We start from the raw sequence: 17,011 nt of genomic DNA on the forward strand, positions 1-17,011 counted from the left end.
CACCTCAGGCCAGGTATAGGGCTGCCCCGGTCAGTGCCGGTGAGAACTGCGGGTCGCGCTGAGAGCTCGGAACACGCAGCTGAGCCCCGGAACACCCGCTCACAGGACAGCAGCGGCCACGGCTCCCAGGTAGGCGGGCACCGGCATTACAGCAGGCGTGGTCGGGGCAGCTATATGAGGACCTCGGGCAGCTTGTGGCCTCCAGAGCGGCGGGAAATGGCGGCCGAGTGACCTGATCTTGTATCCGCCTCACATCTCCTCCATCCGCCGCCCTCCAGCCCCAGGCTCTCCGCCAGGACATCGGCCGGCCCCGGCCAGTGTCCTCCGCCGCTCCTTTCCCGGACACCAGGTGCGTGTGTGCCGGGGCTCATGGCGGGTGCAAGGCCGGGATATGGGGGGGAGACCACGGGGAGGGGAGACCACGGGGGTGTTAGGTGGTGTGTGTATATATATATATATATATATATATATATATATATATATATATATATATATATATATTATAATATAATAATGTGTGGTCTGGGGGTGCTGGGTCACCAGGTGATGTGTATGTATTGGGTCATCCTGGGGTGTTAATGGGCGTTTGGTTTCCTGGTGATGTGCATGTATTGGGAGGGGGGGGGGTGCGATGCTTTGGGGACCAGCGTTGCACTGGGAGGGGGGGGGGATGCGATGCTTTGGGGACCAGCGTTGCACTGGGAGGGGGGGGGGGAATGCGATGCTTGGGGGGCTGCCGTTGGACTGGGAGGGGGGGGCGACCCGATGCTTGGGGGGGCTGACGTTGGACTGGGAGGGGGGGGACGCGATGCTTGGGGGGGCTGACGGACTGGGAGGGGGGACGCGATGCTTGGGGGCCGGCTGCCCTGTGGATAATAGGCACACTTATGAAAAGATGGTGTAAAGGGAAATGATGGTCTCAGCCAATCAGTGGTGTATCCTTTGTATCTGTATTTTGTGTTCCCCCAAACATTTACAAACCTGCTCATTTGAGCTTACGATCTAAGGTCACAATGTAAAGGCTGAATGTTATCTGTCGGATTCTTACTGAACAGCCTGTTGCTATATAGCAGCATCTGCATGATGATCCCACGTACGCGTCTTACCTGTGGCTTTCCCAGCATGTTGTTCTACCACCGGTAGTTAGGCTGGTGGGATATGCTGCAGATGTGTGTGATAGACATGGAAGTAAGTCTCCCTCCCCACTAATGAGTTCATAGCATAAGAGGATACTTGGTATGGAATAGTGAAGATACGATTATTATCATCATCATCAGCTATTTATATAGTGCTACTAATTCCGCAGCGCAGTCCCTGCCCCATTGGAGCTCATGTCCCAGGTACATCCTGTTTAGCGCTCACAAGGATGAGATTTCATGTCTCTTCTCTGACACAGTCATTGGAGAAAGTTTATCTCTGAGGAGCGTTTGGGTAGTCTAAATGACATGTTCTATGTACGAGCTTGAACCTCGGACAATAACTGGTAACGTGTCTAATATTTATCACTGAACTATTCTTGTTTTGTTTTCCAGTTGTATCACTTGCACGAACTTTCAGCTAATTGCCACTAACCCATCCCACTGCCGCCATGTTTTTATACAACATCACACTGCAGAGGGCTACGGGCATCAGCTTTGCCATCCATGGCAACTTCTCAGGTAACTTTTATATGCTTGAATGTTTATATATCCCTGTGATAAAGGGGGGGGGTCTGTCTTAGGGGAGAGACACCACGGATAGACATCCACTTTGATTCTTGGGTTTCTCATCTGCTTATCGTCATCAATCTGGTGATATTTCTTATTTTGTTGTAAAGGAACCAAACTACAAGAGATTGTTGTTTCCCGGGGAAAAATCGTGGAGTTACTCCGGCCTGATGCCAATACCGGTAAAGTTCATACACTGCTGACGGTGGAGGTGTTTGGGGTTATCCGTTCCCTCATGGCTTTCCGTTTGACCGGAGGTACTAAAGATTACATTGTGGTGGGCAGTGACTCTGGGCGTATCATCATTCTGGAGTACCACCCTTCCAAAAACATGTTTGAGAAGATCCATCAGGAAACTTTTGGAAAGAGCGGCTGTCGCAGGATAGTGCCCGGCCAGTTCCTGGCTGTGGACCCCAAGGGCAGAGCTGTGATGATAAGTGAGTGGAATTAACATTCTAAATGAAATCCATTTTACTATAAGGTTGGGAAGCTGGTAAAATATCTGTTTACGTTGCACATTGCTCTCTATCTGGATACGTTGATCTCCTTACCCTAAATGTGGTTTTCCATGGGGCAGAAAGCTCTGTAGTCCTGGCCACAGGCTCTGATTGTCTCTCTGATTGTCCTCAGGTGCCATCGAGAAGCAGAAGTTGGTTTATATTCTGAACAGAGACGCTGCTGCCCGTCTCACCATCTCCTCCCCGCTGGAAGCTCACAAGGCCAACACCCTGGTGTACCATGTGGTGGGGGTAGATGTGGGCTTTGAGAACCCCATGTTTGCCTGTCTGGAGATGGACTACGAGGTGAGTTACCTGGATGTCCTAGTGTGTGTACAGAGACGTGTAGGATAGTGTCACCCGTGCGCTGTATGATGAGTTCTCATGTCTCTTCTCTGACTTGCTCGCTGGAGAAGGTTTATCTCTGATAAGCTGTGTGGGGTTGGGTGACAGATACTACATCTGCGGGTTATTGGGGTTGTCTGGTTTTCGGGACAATGACTGGACCTGATTTGTTTGTAGGAAGCTGATAATGACCCAACTGGAGAAGCTGCAGCAAACACCCAGCAGACCCTGACCTTCTATGAGCTGGACCTGGGTCTGAACCACGTGGTCCGGAAATACAGCGAACCCCTGGAGGAGCACGGCAACTTCCTAATTACAGGTGAGCTGAGGGGAGCAAGTTCTGAGTCTGGGAGCTGGTGTGTGCAGGACATGGGTGTAGGGGAGACACACAGTATGTAATAGGAGGATGGGGCTGGGGTATGCAGGACATGGGTGTAGGGGAGGCACACCGTATGTAATAGGAGGATGGGGCTGGGGTATGCAGGACATGGTGTAGGGGAGGCACACAGTATGTAATAAGAGGATGGGGCTGGTGTATGCAGGACATGGGTGTAGGGGAGGCACACAGTATGTAATAGGAGGATGGGGCCGGTGTATGCAGGACATGGGTGTAGGGGATACACACAGTATGTAATAGGAGGATGGGGCTGGTGTGTGCAGGACATGGGTGTAGGGGATACACACAGTATGTAATAGGAGGATGGGGCTGGTGTATGCAGGACATGGGTGTAGGGGAGACACACCGTATGTAATAGGAGGATGGGGCTGGTGTGTGCAGGACATGGGTGTAGGGGATACACACAGCATGTAATAGGAGGATGGGGCTGGTGTGTGCAGGACATGGGTGTAGGGGAGACACACCGTATGTAATAGGAGGATGGGGCTGGTGTGTGCAGGACATGGGTGTAGGGGAGACACACAGTATGTAATAGGAGGGTGGGGCTGGTGTGTGCAGGACATGGGTGTAGGGGAGACACACCGTATGTAATAGGAGGATGGGGCTGGTGTATGCAGGACATGGGTGTAGGGGAGACACACCGTATGTAATAGGAGGATGGGGCTGGTGTATGCAGGACATGGGTGTAGGGGAGACACACCGTATGTAATAGGAGGGTGGGGCTGGTGTATGCAGGACATGGGTGTAGGGGAGACACACCGTATGTAATAGGAGGATGGGGCTGGTGTATGCAGGACATGGGGGTGTAGGGGAGACACCCTGTATGTAATAGGAGGGTGGGGCTGGTGTATGCAGGACATGGGTGTAGGGGAGACACACCGTATGTAATAGGAGGATGGGGCTGGTGTATGCAGGACATGGGTGTAGGGGAGACACACCGTATGTAATAGGAGGATGGGGCTGGTGTATGCAGGACATGGGTGTAGGGGAGGCACACAGTATGTAATAGGAGGGTGGGGCTGGTGTATGCAGGACATGGGTGTAGGGGAGGCACACAGTATGTAATAGGAGGATGGGGCTGGTGTATGCAGGACATGGGTGTAGGGGAGACACCCTGTATGTAATAGGAGGATGGGGCTGGTGTATGCAGGACATGGATGTAGGGGATACACACAGTATGTAATAGGAGGATGGGGCAGGTGTATGCAGGACATGGATGTAGGGGAGACACACAGTATGTAATAGGAGGATGGGGCAGGTGTATGCAGGACATGGATGTAGGGGAGACACACAGTATGTAATAGGAGGATGGGGCTGGTGTATGCAGGACATGGATGTAGGGGAGACACACAGTATGTAATAGGAGGATGGGGCAGGTGTATGCAGGACATGGATGTAGGGGAGACACACAGTATGTAATAGGAGGGTGGGGCTGGTGTATGCAGGACATGGATGTAGGGGGCAGACACAGTATGTAATAGGAGGGTGGGGCTGGTGTATGCAGGACATGGGGGTGTAGGGGAGGCACACCGTATGTAATAGGAGGATGGGGCTGGTGTATGCAGGACATGGGTGTAGGGGGGAGACACACTGTAATAGGACGGTGGGGCTGGTGTATGCAGGGCGTGGGTGTAGAGGAGACACACAGTATGTAATAGGAGGGTGGGGCTGGTGTATGCAGGACATGGGCGTAGGGGGGAGACACAGTATGTAATAGGAGGGTGGGGCTGGTGTATGCAGACAATGGGTTTGTAATGTTCCCCATATCCAGGATGTGTTCATATATTGATTGACAGTTTGTGGAGTTAGATGAAGTATAGCCTGAATTACCTTCTCTCTGATCTGGGTCCTGCAATGTCTAATGGTTCCAGCAGGAGGCGCTGTTGCCTAGTTTGGACCTTCTCCAAGCTGGAAATGGTATCTCCTGCTCGGACCTTTGACTATATTGCTGGACCCATCAGATCAGGGGGCAGCTGGCAAGATGGGATTTATTTTTAATTTCTCATTGTAACTGCCAAAATCTAGATTTGTAATTTACTGTGTAATTGCTCTTTCAACCCAAGTGTGACCCTATTTTACACTTATGCCACCACCCTGTGTCTTGTTCTTCCTGGCATTAACCCAATCTTCTTCCGCAGTTCCTGGAGGGTCGGATGGTCCCAGCGGTGTCCTCATTTGTTCTGAAAACTACATTACATACAAGAACTTTGGTGACCAGCCTGATATCCGTTGTCCAATCCCCAGGAGGAGGGTGAGGTTTTGTGTTTTTGTTTTTTATTATTATTTATTTATAGGGCGCCACTAGGTGTCCGTAGCGTCGTACAGGGACAAACGATTATAACTCGAGGTGAGACAGCACGGTACAGTGAACAGTAACTCAGTAAGCTCGAAGCACAGCTAGAGAGGGGGGTGAGGGAAGATCCGCTGGAGCCCAAGAGGGAGGGCGCGGATGACAGGAAGACCCCCAGAGAGGGGTCGGAGGGCAGAGGGTCCTCGGGGAGGAGGGCTAGGTAGCTGGAGAGCAGAGTTAGAAGTGGTGGAAACAGGAGGAGAGATGGCCCTGCTCAAGGGAGCGTACAATCTAAGGGTTCGTCCATTGCCGGGGAGACAGCAGCCGCCTGTGATGAATTCTCATGTCTCTTCTCTGACTGAGTCCTGGAGAGCATATAAAGGTTCTGATTGGCTGCATAGTACCATTAATGCAGAGAGTGGTGGTTGTAGTCCGTGCTCACAGTAAGATGGGATGAGTGCTCACCGTTCTGCCCTATGTATAAGATTACACGTACAGCAAGGAGGAATCTCCCTGACTAAACATACCTTCCCTTTGTGCAGAACGATCTGGATGACCCGGAGCGAGGGATGGTCTTCGTCTGCTCTGCCACACATAAAACAAAGTCCATGTTTTTCTTCCTGGCCCAGACGGAGCAGGGGGACATCTTCAAGATCACGTTGGAGACGGATGAGGACATGGTGAGGATTGACTGATCCGGTGACTTGTTCTCTAGAGAAGAGCTTTGATTTATCAGTTTTTGTCCCTAATGTTCTGTGTTTCTCGCTCAGGTCACAGAAATTCGCCTGAAATACTTTGACACCGTTCCTGTGGCTGCGGCGATGTGTGTCCTGAAAACCGGTTTTCTCTTTGTGGCCTCTGAGTTCGGGAACCAGTAAGTGGACATTATATGTGGTGGTTGAATGAACGGTCCATGTGATGAACAATGTTTCCTGATATCTATATCAGACTGCTCTATGTGCATTGTATATCCTGCAGATTGGTTGGTCTGGTTGTAGTGCAGGTTTGCAGCCGTAAATTGGTACTTTGTTCCCCATGTACGTTAGTGTGAAATGACACCCTGGTCAGTAACGGTCTGGTCTCCCAACAGTTACCTCTACCAGATCGCTCACTTGGGTGATGATGACGAGGAGCCCGAGTTCTCCTCCGCTATGCCCCTAGAAGAGGGAGACACCTTCTTCTTCCAGCCTCGCCCTCTGAAGAACCTTGTGTTGGTTGACGAGCAGGACAGTCTCTCGCCCATCATGTGCTGCCAGGTGAGATGCTGCAGATGAGGTCTCCTCTGTGTTGGGTCCTTCTGGGGGTCTCTGTCTTATAGCGTCTGTTTTCACTTTAGATTGCTGACTTGGCCAATGAAGACACTCCTCAGTTGTACGTGGCCTGTGGACGGGGTCCACGTTCCTCTCTCAGGGTCTTGAGACATGGACTTGAGGTGAGATAGGAGCTGCTTGTGGGTTTTCCAGCTGTGGTGCAGTGTGATGAGTTTTCATGTCTCTTCTCTGACATCAGATGTGGAGAATACATTACAATCTGACGGGCACACTGGTGTCTCTCGGAGAGAATACGTTATTACAGCAGAGTCTAAGTCTCTGTCCCGTCTATTTAGGTCTCTGAAATGGCTGTCTCAGAGCTGCCCGGTAACCCCAACGCTGTATGGACTGTGAGGAGGCACATTGAAGGTATGTTGTAGTGCACTTACCTGGTGGGTGGGGGTAGTAACCTTATGGGAGAATTATGTATTCAACTCTGTGATGCCTCTGCACTCTTAGAGGAGTCTTATTAATCCTGCTCTGATTAAAGGTGTGACTGATTGTTTGTTAGACTTGAAGTGTACCAGTCTCTTAAATACGGCGCAGGCAGCCATGTTGTAGTGGACCAATATTCATGAGAATGCAGCCTACTGGCTCACTTGGCATTTGAGTGCTTTTGTTATATTCCTAGTGACTGGATAGGCTGCACTCTCAGTGATGTCACTGGTTCCTAGTGACTGGATAGGCTGCACTCTCAGTGATGTCACTGGTTCCTAGTGACTGGATAGGCTGCACTCTCAGTGATGTTCCTAGTGACTGGATAGGCTGCACTCTCAGTGATGTCACTGGTTCCTAGTGACTGGATAGGCTGCACTCTCAGTGATGTCACTGGTTCCTAGTGACTGGATAGGCTGCAGTCTCCTGAATATTGACCTCCCCCCACAATATAGCTGCCTCCACTGTGTGCAGGTGGCTAGTTCATTTTAGTCAGATTTCACAAGTCAAGTGATAAGAAATTTTGTAGTATCCTAAGATGGGTCATAAAACAGGAATGTGAAATGTCATTATACATATTGGCAGACATTGTAACAGCTACGTACTCACTAGTTATCACAGGGTGCTCAGCTGGCCACTAGGGGAAGCGTTACATAAAGGCTGAATAACACAGTAAGTGAAACATAAATGTGAGTTATTCCTTCTCTCTGGTGAGTTCCCTGATGTTTGCTGCGATCAGGAGAGGCTCCCGATGAACAATACACTGCCTGTATAATAAAGACTGCCTCTGCATTAGAGAGCAGACCCCCACTCTTCTCTGCTGGGGTCCTGGGGATAGCTGTAGCTCCGGCCAGGGTAACTTTCAACACACTCGTGCACACTCACACACTCGTGCACACTCACACACTCGTGCACACTCACACACTCGTGCACACTCACACACTCGTGCACACTCACACACTCGTGCACACTCACACACTCGTGCACACACACACTCAAACCCCCTCCCCCTGAAACAGTAGACATTGTGGGAACCAGCCTAACCGGGTCCATTGTTAGACCCTGGGTCAGTAATACTCTGCATTTGTGTTTTACATAAAGTGTTAATTGTACAACTATCGCTGCACCATAGAAACAGGTCGGACTGAAACTACATGAAGCAGAATTTTCCATGATTGCGGTTTCCTTTATTATAAACAGACATAATAATACCTGGGGATTGCACAGTAAATCGGTGACACTACTTGTATGTAGTGATCAGTACCTCCGCATCCCCAATATAATACCCCCGTGTCCTCCCCTCCATGCTGCGCTTGGGGCGTGAGATTGTTGGGTTCTTGATTTCATGTCATCTCTCGGTCATTGACGGCTCATACTAACGCTGGCTGGTACTTGGCGATACACTCTCCCAATACCAAGCCTTTCTTTTTCTTCCACAGGTGTTTGCTGGTGGAGGAGGTGCTGGTTTACCCCCCCTCCACACACGCAGGTGTGTATGAGTCCTGATGTCCTCTCCTGGCCTCCCACTCTCCTTGCTATTTGTGGCTGCCATGTTTATGGAGATCACTTTAATATTTACTGAAGATAGTCTGGGGCGGTAGAAACGTCTCTACGCAACAGGTTCTTGGAGACCTGAAACCATTAACCTGTACAATATATAGCCCAACGTGCACCGTACTAGTCCTGTGTAACCTCTAGATAACCTATATGAAATGTGTTGTCACTTTTGGGGGCTTTACCTCTTAACATCCATATAATCACTGTAGCAAACATTGTTCATGTTGGTCATACTGTATTCCTGAGATATAAGCCATGTACTGCTGGTGAGAGCTATGGACCGGGTCGGAGTCGGTGGTTTAGAGCAGCGTTGAGCAACCTGTAGGTCGGGATCCCCAGTGTTTGTGTCCTCCCGATGTCCCGTATGCTGTACGTTTCATTGGGGCCCCAGAACAATGACACTTGGGGCGCGGCTAATATCATGTTGAACACCACTGACCTGTGTAACGTGTATTACATCTAACGGGTCAGATCCCTTACAGGACGGGGGGTTGAACATTGTTTATTATGTATTAAATCAACCAGGCTGCTTCCTAGTTCTCTTATTGAGTAAATCTATAAACAGAGGGTGAGGCCATAGAGCAGCTGGTAATGGTGGGTCCTTAATATCTCTCTGTGGTTAGATGATGATGATAATGCAGAATAACAAATCTGTAGCTTAAGTTCATGTGTGATTCACCTCCTTGTACCAGAGTCCTAGGGGAGGTGTTGGAGCTGACCGGTGAGTTGTACAGCCGGGGTTAATGCTGTACATCTGCCATCTGATTGGTTGCTATGGGTTACAGCATCTTTACTGTGTACATTGCGCCATCTGAACAAGCCCAATAGTTTTGCTGCTTTATAGTAGCCTCTTGTAAGACGCTCCCAGGCTTAGCGGGTCGTGTTGGCTGTCCCGTTACTGAGCATTAACGATCTGATAATCCAGGTATAACTGTGTAGTATGACTGAGGGGAATCCCATCTGTATCGCTGTGTTTTGGGGTATGATGACTTCTTGGGGTGCAGCAGATAATGGTTTCCTCCTGTGTTCTTACTGGTTCGCTCTGTACTTTCCCTTTTGCAGATGAATATGACGCGTACATCATCGTGTCCTTCGTGAACGCCACCCTGGTACTCTCCATCGGCGAAACTGTGGAAGAAGTGACGGATTCTGGGTTTCTTGGGACGACCCCGACCCTGTCCTGCTCTCTGCTGGGGGAGGACGCTTTGGTGCAGGTGGGTCTCCGGTACTACTTAGCGGGTGTCTCATTCCCCGATGTCGTTGAGAATGGAGTGTTGTGACAATTGATACATAATCCACATTATCATCTGTGTAACCTCGGCCCTTTGTGTAGCTATTAATTCTCTGTATTCCAGGTCTATCCTGATGGCATCAGACACATTCGCGCAGACAAGAGAGTCAATGAGTGGAAGACGCCCGGTAAGAAGATGATAGTGAAGTGCGCAGTGAACCAGCGGCAGGTGGTGATCGCTCTAACCGGTGGGGAGCTGGTGTACTTCGAGATGGACCCTGTAAGTCTTTTATGTTCCCTAATCAATCGTCGGTTTCCTTGGTCTATCCATGTTCTCACCAGTGTTCTTGTTTCTAGTCTGGGCAGCTGAACGAGTACACGGAGAGGAAGGAAATGTCCGCGGACGTCGTGTGTATGAGTCTGGCCAATGTGCCGCCGGGGGAGCAGCGCTCACGCTTTCTGGCCGTTGGTCTTGTGGATAATACAGTCCGAATCATCTCCCTGGACCCTTCGGTAAGTTTCTGGGTGTACCAGACGTCCATGTCTGTGGTTGGCAGCACAACTTCTTTCATGCAGAAATCCATCCTATTGTGCTGGGATAGGCAGCTGCTCACACTGCGTTGTCTCCCTGACCGCTGTCTATATTCTGCCCACAGGACTGTCTGCAGCCGCTCAGCATGCAGGCTCTCCCTGCGCAGCCAGAGGCCTTGTGTATCGTGGAGATGGGAGGAACTGAGAGACAAGATGAGCTCGGAGAAAGAGGCTCTATTGGCTTCCTGTATCTCAACATTGGACTTCAGGTGAGGAATTGCCTTTATTCCCACAATATGGGTCTCCGTGTAACGCCTGATGTCCGCTGTGACCACAGGATAGGTCTCCGTGTAACGCCTGATGTCCGCTGTGACCACAGGATAGGTCTCTGTGACGCCTGATGTCCGCTGTGACCACAGGATAGGTCCCTGTGTAGCGCCTGATGTCCGCTATAACCACAGGATAGGTCTCCGTGTAACGCCTGATGTCCGCTGTGACCACAGGATAGGTCTCTGTGTAACGCCTGATGTCCGCTATAACCACAGGATAGGTCTCCGTGTAACGCCTGATGTCCGCTGTGACCACAGGATAGGTCTCTGTGTAACGCCTGATGTCCGCTATAACCACAGGATAGGTCTCTGTGTAACGCCTGATGTCCGCTGTGACCACAGGATAGGTCTCTGTGTAACGCCTGATGTCCGCTGTGACCACAGGATAGGTCTCTGTGTAACGCCTGATGTCCGCTGTGACCACAGGATAGGTCTCTGTGTAACGCCTGATGTCCGCTGTGACCACAGGATAGGTCTCTGTGTAACGCCTGATGTCCGCTGTGACCACAGGATAGGTCTCTGTGTAACGCCTGATGTCCGCTGTGACCACAGGATAGGTCTCTGTGTAACGCCTGATGTCCGCTGTGACCACAGGATAGGTCTCTGTGTAACGCCCGTTGTCCGCTATAACCACAGGATAGGTCTCTGTGTAACGCCTGATGTCCGCTATAACCACAGGATAGGTCTCTGTGTAACGCCCGTTGTCCGCTGTGACCACAGGATAGGTCTCTGTGTAACGCCCGTTGTCCGCTGTGACCACAGGATAGGTCTCTGTGTAACGCCCGTTGTCCGCTGTGACCACAGGATAGGTCTCTGTGTAACGCCCGTTGTCCGCTGTGACCACAGGATAGGTCTCTGTGTAACGCCCGTTGTCCGCTGTGACCACAGGATAGGTCTCTGTGTAACGCCCGTTGTCCGCTGTGACCACAGGATAGGTCTCTGTGTAACGCCCGTTGTCCGCTGTGACCACAGGATAGGTCTCTGTGTAACGCCCGTTGTCCGCTGTGACCACAGGATAGGTCTCTGTGTAACGCCCGTTGTCCGCTGTGACCACAGGATAGGTCTCTGTGTAACGCCCGTTGTCCGCTGTGACCACAGGATAGGTCTCTGTGTAACGCCTGATGTCCGCTATAACCACAGGATAGGTCTCTGTAACGCCCGATGTCCGCTGTGACCACAGGATAGGTCTCTGTGTAACGCCCGTTGTCCGCTATAACCACAGGATAGGTCTCTGTGTAACGCCCGTTGTCCGCTGTGACCGCAGGATAGGTCTCCGTGTAACGCCTGATGTCCGCTATAACCACAGGATAGGTCTCTGTGTAACGCCCGTTGTCCGCTGTGACCACAGGATAGGTCTCTGTGTAACGCCTGATGTCCGCTGTGACCACAGGATAGGTCTCTGTGTAACGCCCGTTGTCCGCTGTGACCACAGGATAGGTCTCTGCCTGATGTCCGCTGTGACCACAGGATAGGTCTCTGCCTGATGTCCGCTATGACCACAGGATAGGTCTCTGCCTGATGTCCGCTATGACCACAGGATAGGTCTCTGCCTGATGTCCGCTATGACCACAGGATAGGTCTCTGCCTGATGTCCGCTATGACCACAGGATAGGTCTCTGCCTGATGTCCGCTACACCCCAGAGCAGCTGTAAAACAATTCATAACATAGAGGATGATTTACATAGTTACAAATGTTGCTATTGGGTCCGTACATCTCAGTATCTGACGTCTGATCTTTGTAAGACCATTATACAATGTTTTCCTCTTTCACATGTAAAACTCATTGTCAGATGACTAATTTCACTCTCTACAGAACGGGGTGTTGCTCAGAACCGTGTTGGACCCAGTAACCGGGGACCTGTCTGATACCAGAACCCGATATCTGGGGTCACGTCCGGTCAAGCTGTTCCGTGTCAGGATGCAAGGACAAGAGGCTGTAAGTACTCAGACATGGTTGGTTAGTAACTGGCTTATATATTACTTTAAAAGCAAATTGCCCATTTGTCTGGAACGTTGTACCTTGTATTACTATGTAGGGGTCTCTCTTGCTGTCTCTATCATGGTGAGATCGTTCCTACAGCAAACTAATGCCAGGAACAGCCACAACATGGGGGCACTTACCTCTAACTATCCCACAGCCACTACACGTCCTAGCCTACCATAGACTTCTCCTGTGCTGCTCCCCTCCTATGGAGCTCTCTACCCCTCCTGACCAGACTCTTGAATCTCTTCATTATAGACAATGCTATTCCTGGCTCTCCCTCTAGATCGGGAGCAGTCCTTGCCCTCTGTCTCACGTCTGCACCCTCTCCGTCACCCTTGGACGTCCTTGTATAACCTGCTTGTGTATTTTTGTTTTTCTGAGTGTCCAGCAGTGGGGAGTCTTGTAGAGCCTTGTAAATAAACAATGATTTTGGTTTTTCTTGTGTAAGTTTAATCCCCCCCCCCCCCCCCCCCCCCACAACCTTTCTGACTAATTTCAGGTCCTGGCCATGTCCAGTCGCTCCTGGCTCAGCTATTCCTACCAGTCCCGTTTCCATCTGACGCCCCTCTCCTATGAGACCCTGGAGTACGCGTCCGGCTTTGCATCTGAACAGTGTCCAGAGGGAATTGTGGCCATTTCAACCAACACCCTGAGGTCAGTAAATGGTCGTTGTGAATAGCTGATGATCCGGTTATAAATTGAATTTAGCGACGTGTGGAATTACTAATCTGTTACTTTATTGTATCTTGCGACAGAATTTTGGCGTTGGAGAAGTTGGGAGCGGTATTTAATCAGGTGGCGTTCCCCCTCCAATATACCCCACGGAAGTTTGTTATCCACCCGGAAAGTAACAACTTAATCATCATAGAGACGGATCACAACGCGTACACTGAGGCCACCAAGGCCCAGCGCAAGCAGCAAATGGCGGAGGTGAGTTCCGTACGCGCTGTGTAGTAACTGGAAGGTCAGATCTCTAAGAGCGGAGGCTGCTTCCTCCTTCGTGATCAGACCAAACTTTTTGTTTTTCTAAATGTTTGTTATCTAATCTGCATGACTTTATTTCCTAGTACATAAAACTTTGTGCTTGTAATTCCTTCCCGATAAGACGTTCTTTGTGTAGCAGATTAGCATGAAAATATATACATGACTTTTATGTGTAATTTTTAGCCTGTTTCCTAGAGGTTTGTGCACAGGGAGAAACCTTGTGTGCGGGATTTATCCAGCGTTCATTGGTGGTCGTTGTTTTCTGTAGGAAATGGTAGAGGCCGCCGGGGAAGACGAGCGGGAACTGGCTGCAGAGATGGCGGCAGCTTTCCTGAATGAGAATTTGCCAGAGTCCATCTTTGGTGCACCGAAAGCTGGCAATGGACAGTGGGCATCTGTGATCAGGGTCATGAATGCCATCCAAGGAAACACCCTGGACCTGGTACAGCTGGAGCAGAATGAGGCTGCCTTCAGGTTGGTTGGGTTCATTATTGACAGTAGCCGGATATAATGGGAGTAGTGCGGTGTAACCATGTTGTGTTCTCCCCTCCGCAGTGTGGCCGTCTGCCGCTTCAGTAACGCCGGGGATGACTGGTATGTCCTGGTTGGTGTGGCCAAAGATCTGATCCTGAACCCACGGTCAGTGGCTGGAGGTCTGGTCTATACCTATAAACTGATAAACAATGGAGAGAAGCTGGAGTTCATGCACAAGGTGTGTATGTGTGTATATGTAGTGTGTGTGTGTACAAGGGTCCAGCTCGCGGCCTAATGTGTTACTCAATGGGCTTTCTTCTTTCTAACCAGACACCGGTGGAGGAGGTTCCTGCCGCCATTGCGCCATTTCAGGGACGTGTCTTAATAGGTGTCGGCAAATTGCTGAGGATTTATGATTTGGGAAAGAAGAAGCTTCTGCGGAAATGTGAAAACAAGGTGGGTGCACGACGTCTCATCCGCCAATGGGAACTTCCCCATGACTACCGTCAGCTGTTAGTCTCATTGTAAAATATATATTTCTCTCTCTCTCTCATTTCACAGCATGTAGCAAACTTTATTGTGGGCATCCAGACGATCGGACAGCGTGTTATTGTATCGGATGTGCAGGAGAGCTTCTTATGGGCGCGGTATAAGCGCAATGAGAACCAGCTTATTATATTTGCTGATGACACTCACCCCCGCTGGGTAACTACGTCCTGTCTGCTGGACTATGAAACAGTCGCCGGGGCGGACAAGTTTGGAAATATCTGTGTGGTGAGTTCTAGGTGCAGATGATCGCTCTACCTACAGCCCACTGGTTGGTATCTGCTCAGTTCTAGAACTAATCCTTAGATTGTATGGAACTATCAGGGTGGTATAACGGGACAGGTGATGCTTTATGTCATTATTCTCCTACTCCCAGCACGTCATGATTTGAGGTTTCTATAAAAGCTTAGATGAGTTGTTCATTTGACGGGCCCAGTAATTATCCCACCTGTTCCCACAGACAGAAAACCCGATCTGGGTAATCCCAGGGGCTGGGAAACACAAACATTACAAGATTAACCTTAGACACAGCCAAAAGGCCACTTAGCCCTGATATACAGACACTGACCCCTCTCTCCACAGGTCCGGTTGCCATCTAATATAAATGACGACGTTGATGAGGATCCTACTGGTAACAAGGCCTTGTGGGACAGAGGGCTGCTCAATGGAGCCTCTCAGAAGGTGATTTATATTTTGGAGTTGTTGTGTTGGGTGATCTGTGTTAGAAAATCTGGTTCTTAATACTCCTGTTTCCTACAGGCCGAGGTCATCATGAACTACCACGTGGGAGAGACCGTGTTGTCGCTGCAGAAGACCACGCTGATTCCTGGAGGATCAGAGTCCCTGGTCTATACTACTCTGTCCGGTGGTATCGGCATCCTTGTCCCATTTACTTCTCATGAGGTACGGCTCACAAGAGTCCTTATAGCTCAATATAAAAGGTTGTGTGGAGTGACGTGTTGAACTCTGTGGCCGCTCCAGGTCCATGTAATCGGTGGTTGTTATAGTGTATGAATAACATTTTGTAGCGGTGTGTTATGGCTGTTTCCGTATCCAGGGAATTTATTTCTGTATGAGATGCTTGATGTTCTCTCGCATTAGTCTAATTCAGGGACTGATGTGAATGAGTTCTCTGTACAGAGCTGCGGAATTAGTGGCGCTATATAAATAAATGGTGATAATAATAATGATGATGGTCTGTCTCCCCTCGCAGGATCATGACTTCTTCCAGCATGTGGAGATGCACCTTCGCTCCGAGCACCCCCCAATCTGTGGGCGAGACCACCTCAGTTTCCGCTCGTACTACTTCCCTGTCAAGGTGAGTGACAGTATATGGAGACGTATGGTGGCTCCGGTCTCTCTAATCATGAAACCACCTTTACGCAATGTACAGCTCTAAGCTGGATAAAGGGATAATCCACATTACGTTGTCACACTTGTCTCTCCAGAATGTGATTGATGGAGATCTGTGTGAACAGTTCAATTCCATGGAGCCGGTCAAGCAGCAGAGTGTGGCAGAGGAGCTGGACAGGACGCCCCCCGAGGTCTCCAAGAAGCTTGAAGACATCCGTACTCGTTACGCCTTCTAACGAGGAGAACCGCGTACTTTCACCGGTCCTGCCCATCTCCGTACCTGTTACTGTGCCATACTTGTTTTGCTTTTCCATTAGCGGCTGCCTACAGCCAGTCACTCGCTCGTACCTGTCATTATGTGAGTGTAACCTAGCGGTAGCGACAAGTTCCTGCACTGCGTCGCCAAGAGGCGGAGTCTCACTGAACCACATGGACATATAAATCCTTAGAGGTCGTACTAAATTCTCTAACGGGAGAAATGCTGGTGGATTCACGTTGGCACCATTTGGCTAATGTACAGTGAGTGGGCAGCTAGTTTTAAACTGGCCGTCTCCACCATACATTAAGTCCTGCCACATCCAACTTTGTAAATATAGTTTTGTATAATGTGTTTTTTTTGTTTTTCCTCCATTTTTAATAGCTGTTAATTCTGGCAGAATATTTGCAGGTGACATTTTCTGTCTGAATTTGACTGGACGCCAATAAAAGATATTTTGTAATTGGTGGTTTTTACTTTTTATCATTGCGATTTGTATGAATTTCCTCTATAGCGGGACGTGGAGTCGCTGTGTTTGGAGTGCGGCAGAATTCCAGGTCGTTTATATAGAGAATTTGCCTTGCGAGTCCCTTTTCCTGGGTTTAGTTCAATAGGACAACGTGTTCAATGTCAGCGCAGGGTGATGCTCCAAAGCAGGAAAATAGCGCCTGCTGAGGAGACGATGGACCTGCCACGTCGTGCAGTCCCAAATCAAAGAAACTTCTTATACGATGCTGGAGATTCAGCGCCACGTGTCTCTGGAGCCGTCCATGAAGATACATCGCT

The 17,011-nt window shown here is 49.9% G+C and overlaps 1 protein-coding gene across 1 annotated transcript; it reads left to right on the top strand.

The window, feature by feature from the left end:
- Positions 1-20: 20 nt before the first annotated feature.
- Positions 21-16,688, top strand: SF3B3 (splicing factor 3b subunit 3). The gene is made up of 26 exons (XM_075189406.1): positions 21-349; positions 1,533-1,658; positions 1,817-2,143; positions 2,337-2,509; positions 2,726-2,867; positions 5,084-5,196; positions 5,778-5,915; positions 6,006-6,109; positions 6,326-6,491; positions 6,572-6,667; positions 6,842-6,914; positions 9,600-9,751; positions 9,893-10,048; positions 10,126-10,281; positions 10,425-10,568; positions 12,442-12,564; positions 13,112-13,266; positions 13,368-13,542; positions 13,865-14,070; positions 14,152-14,308; positions 14,401-14,526; positions 14,632-14,844; positions 15,199-15,297; positions 15,376-15,519; positions 15,830-15,934; positions 16,065-16,688. The coding sequence occupies exons 2-26, from the start codon at positions 1,589-1,591 to the stop codon at positions 16,203-16,205; spliced, it is 3,654 nt and encodes a 1,217-aa protein (XP_075045507.1). The 5' UTR covers positions 21-349; positions 1,533-1,588; the 3' UTR covers positions 16,206-16,688.
- Positions 16,689-17,011: the final 323 nt, after the last annotated feature.

The sequence above is a fragment of the Mixophyes fleayi genome, chromosome 10 (genome assembly GCF_038048845.1).
Source record: "Mixophyes fleayi isolate aMixFle1 chromosome 10, aMixFle1.hap1, whole genome shotgun sequence".
NCBI lineage: Eukaryota > Metazoa > Chordata > Amphibia > Anura > Limnodynastidae > Mixophyes > Mixophyes fleayi.

Bases quoted from the DNA above. Each gene is read 5' to 3' on its own strand.
- SF3B3 (XM_075189406.1), top strand. From the start codon at position 1,589: ATGTTTTTATACAACATCACACTGCAGAGGGCTACGGGCATCAGCTTT. The intron at 14,527-14,631 runs GTGGGTGCACGA...CTCATTTCACAG, and splicing joins TGCGGAAATGTGAAAACAAG to CATGTAGCAAACTTTATTGT. The intron at 15,935-16,064 runs GTGAGTGACAGT...TTGTCTCTCCAG, and splicing joins CGTACTACTTCCCTGTCAAG to AATGTGATTGATGGAGATCT.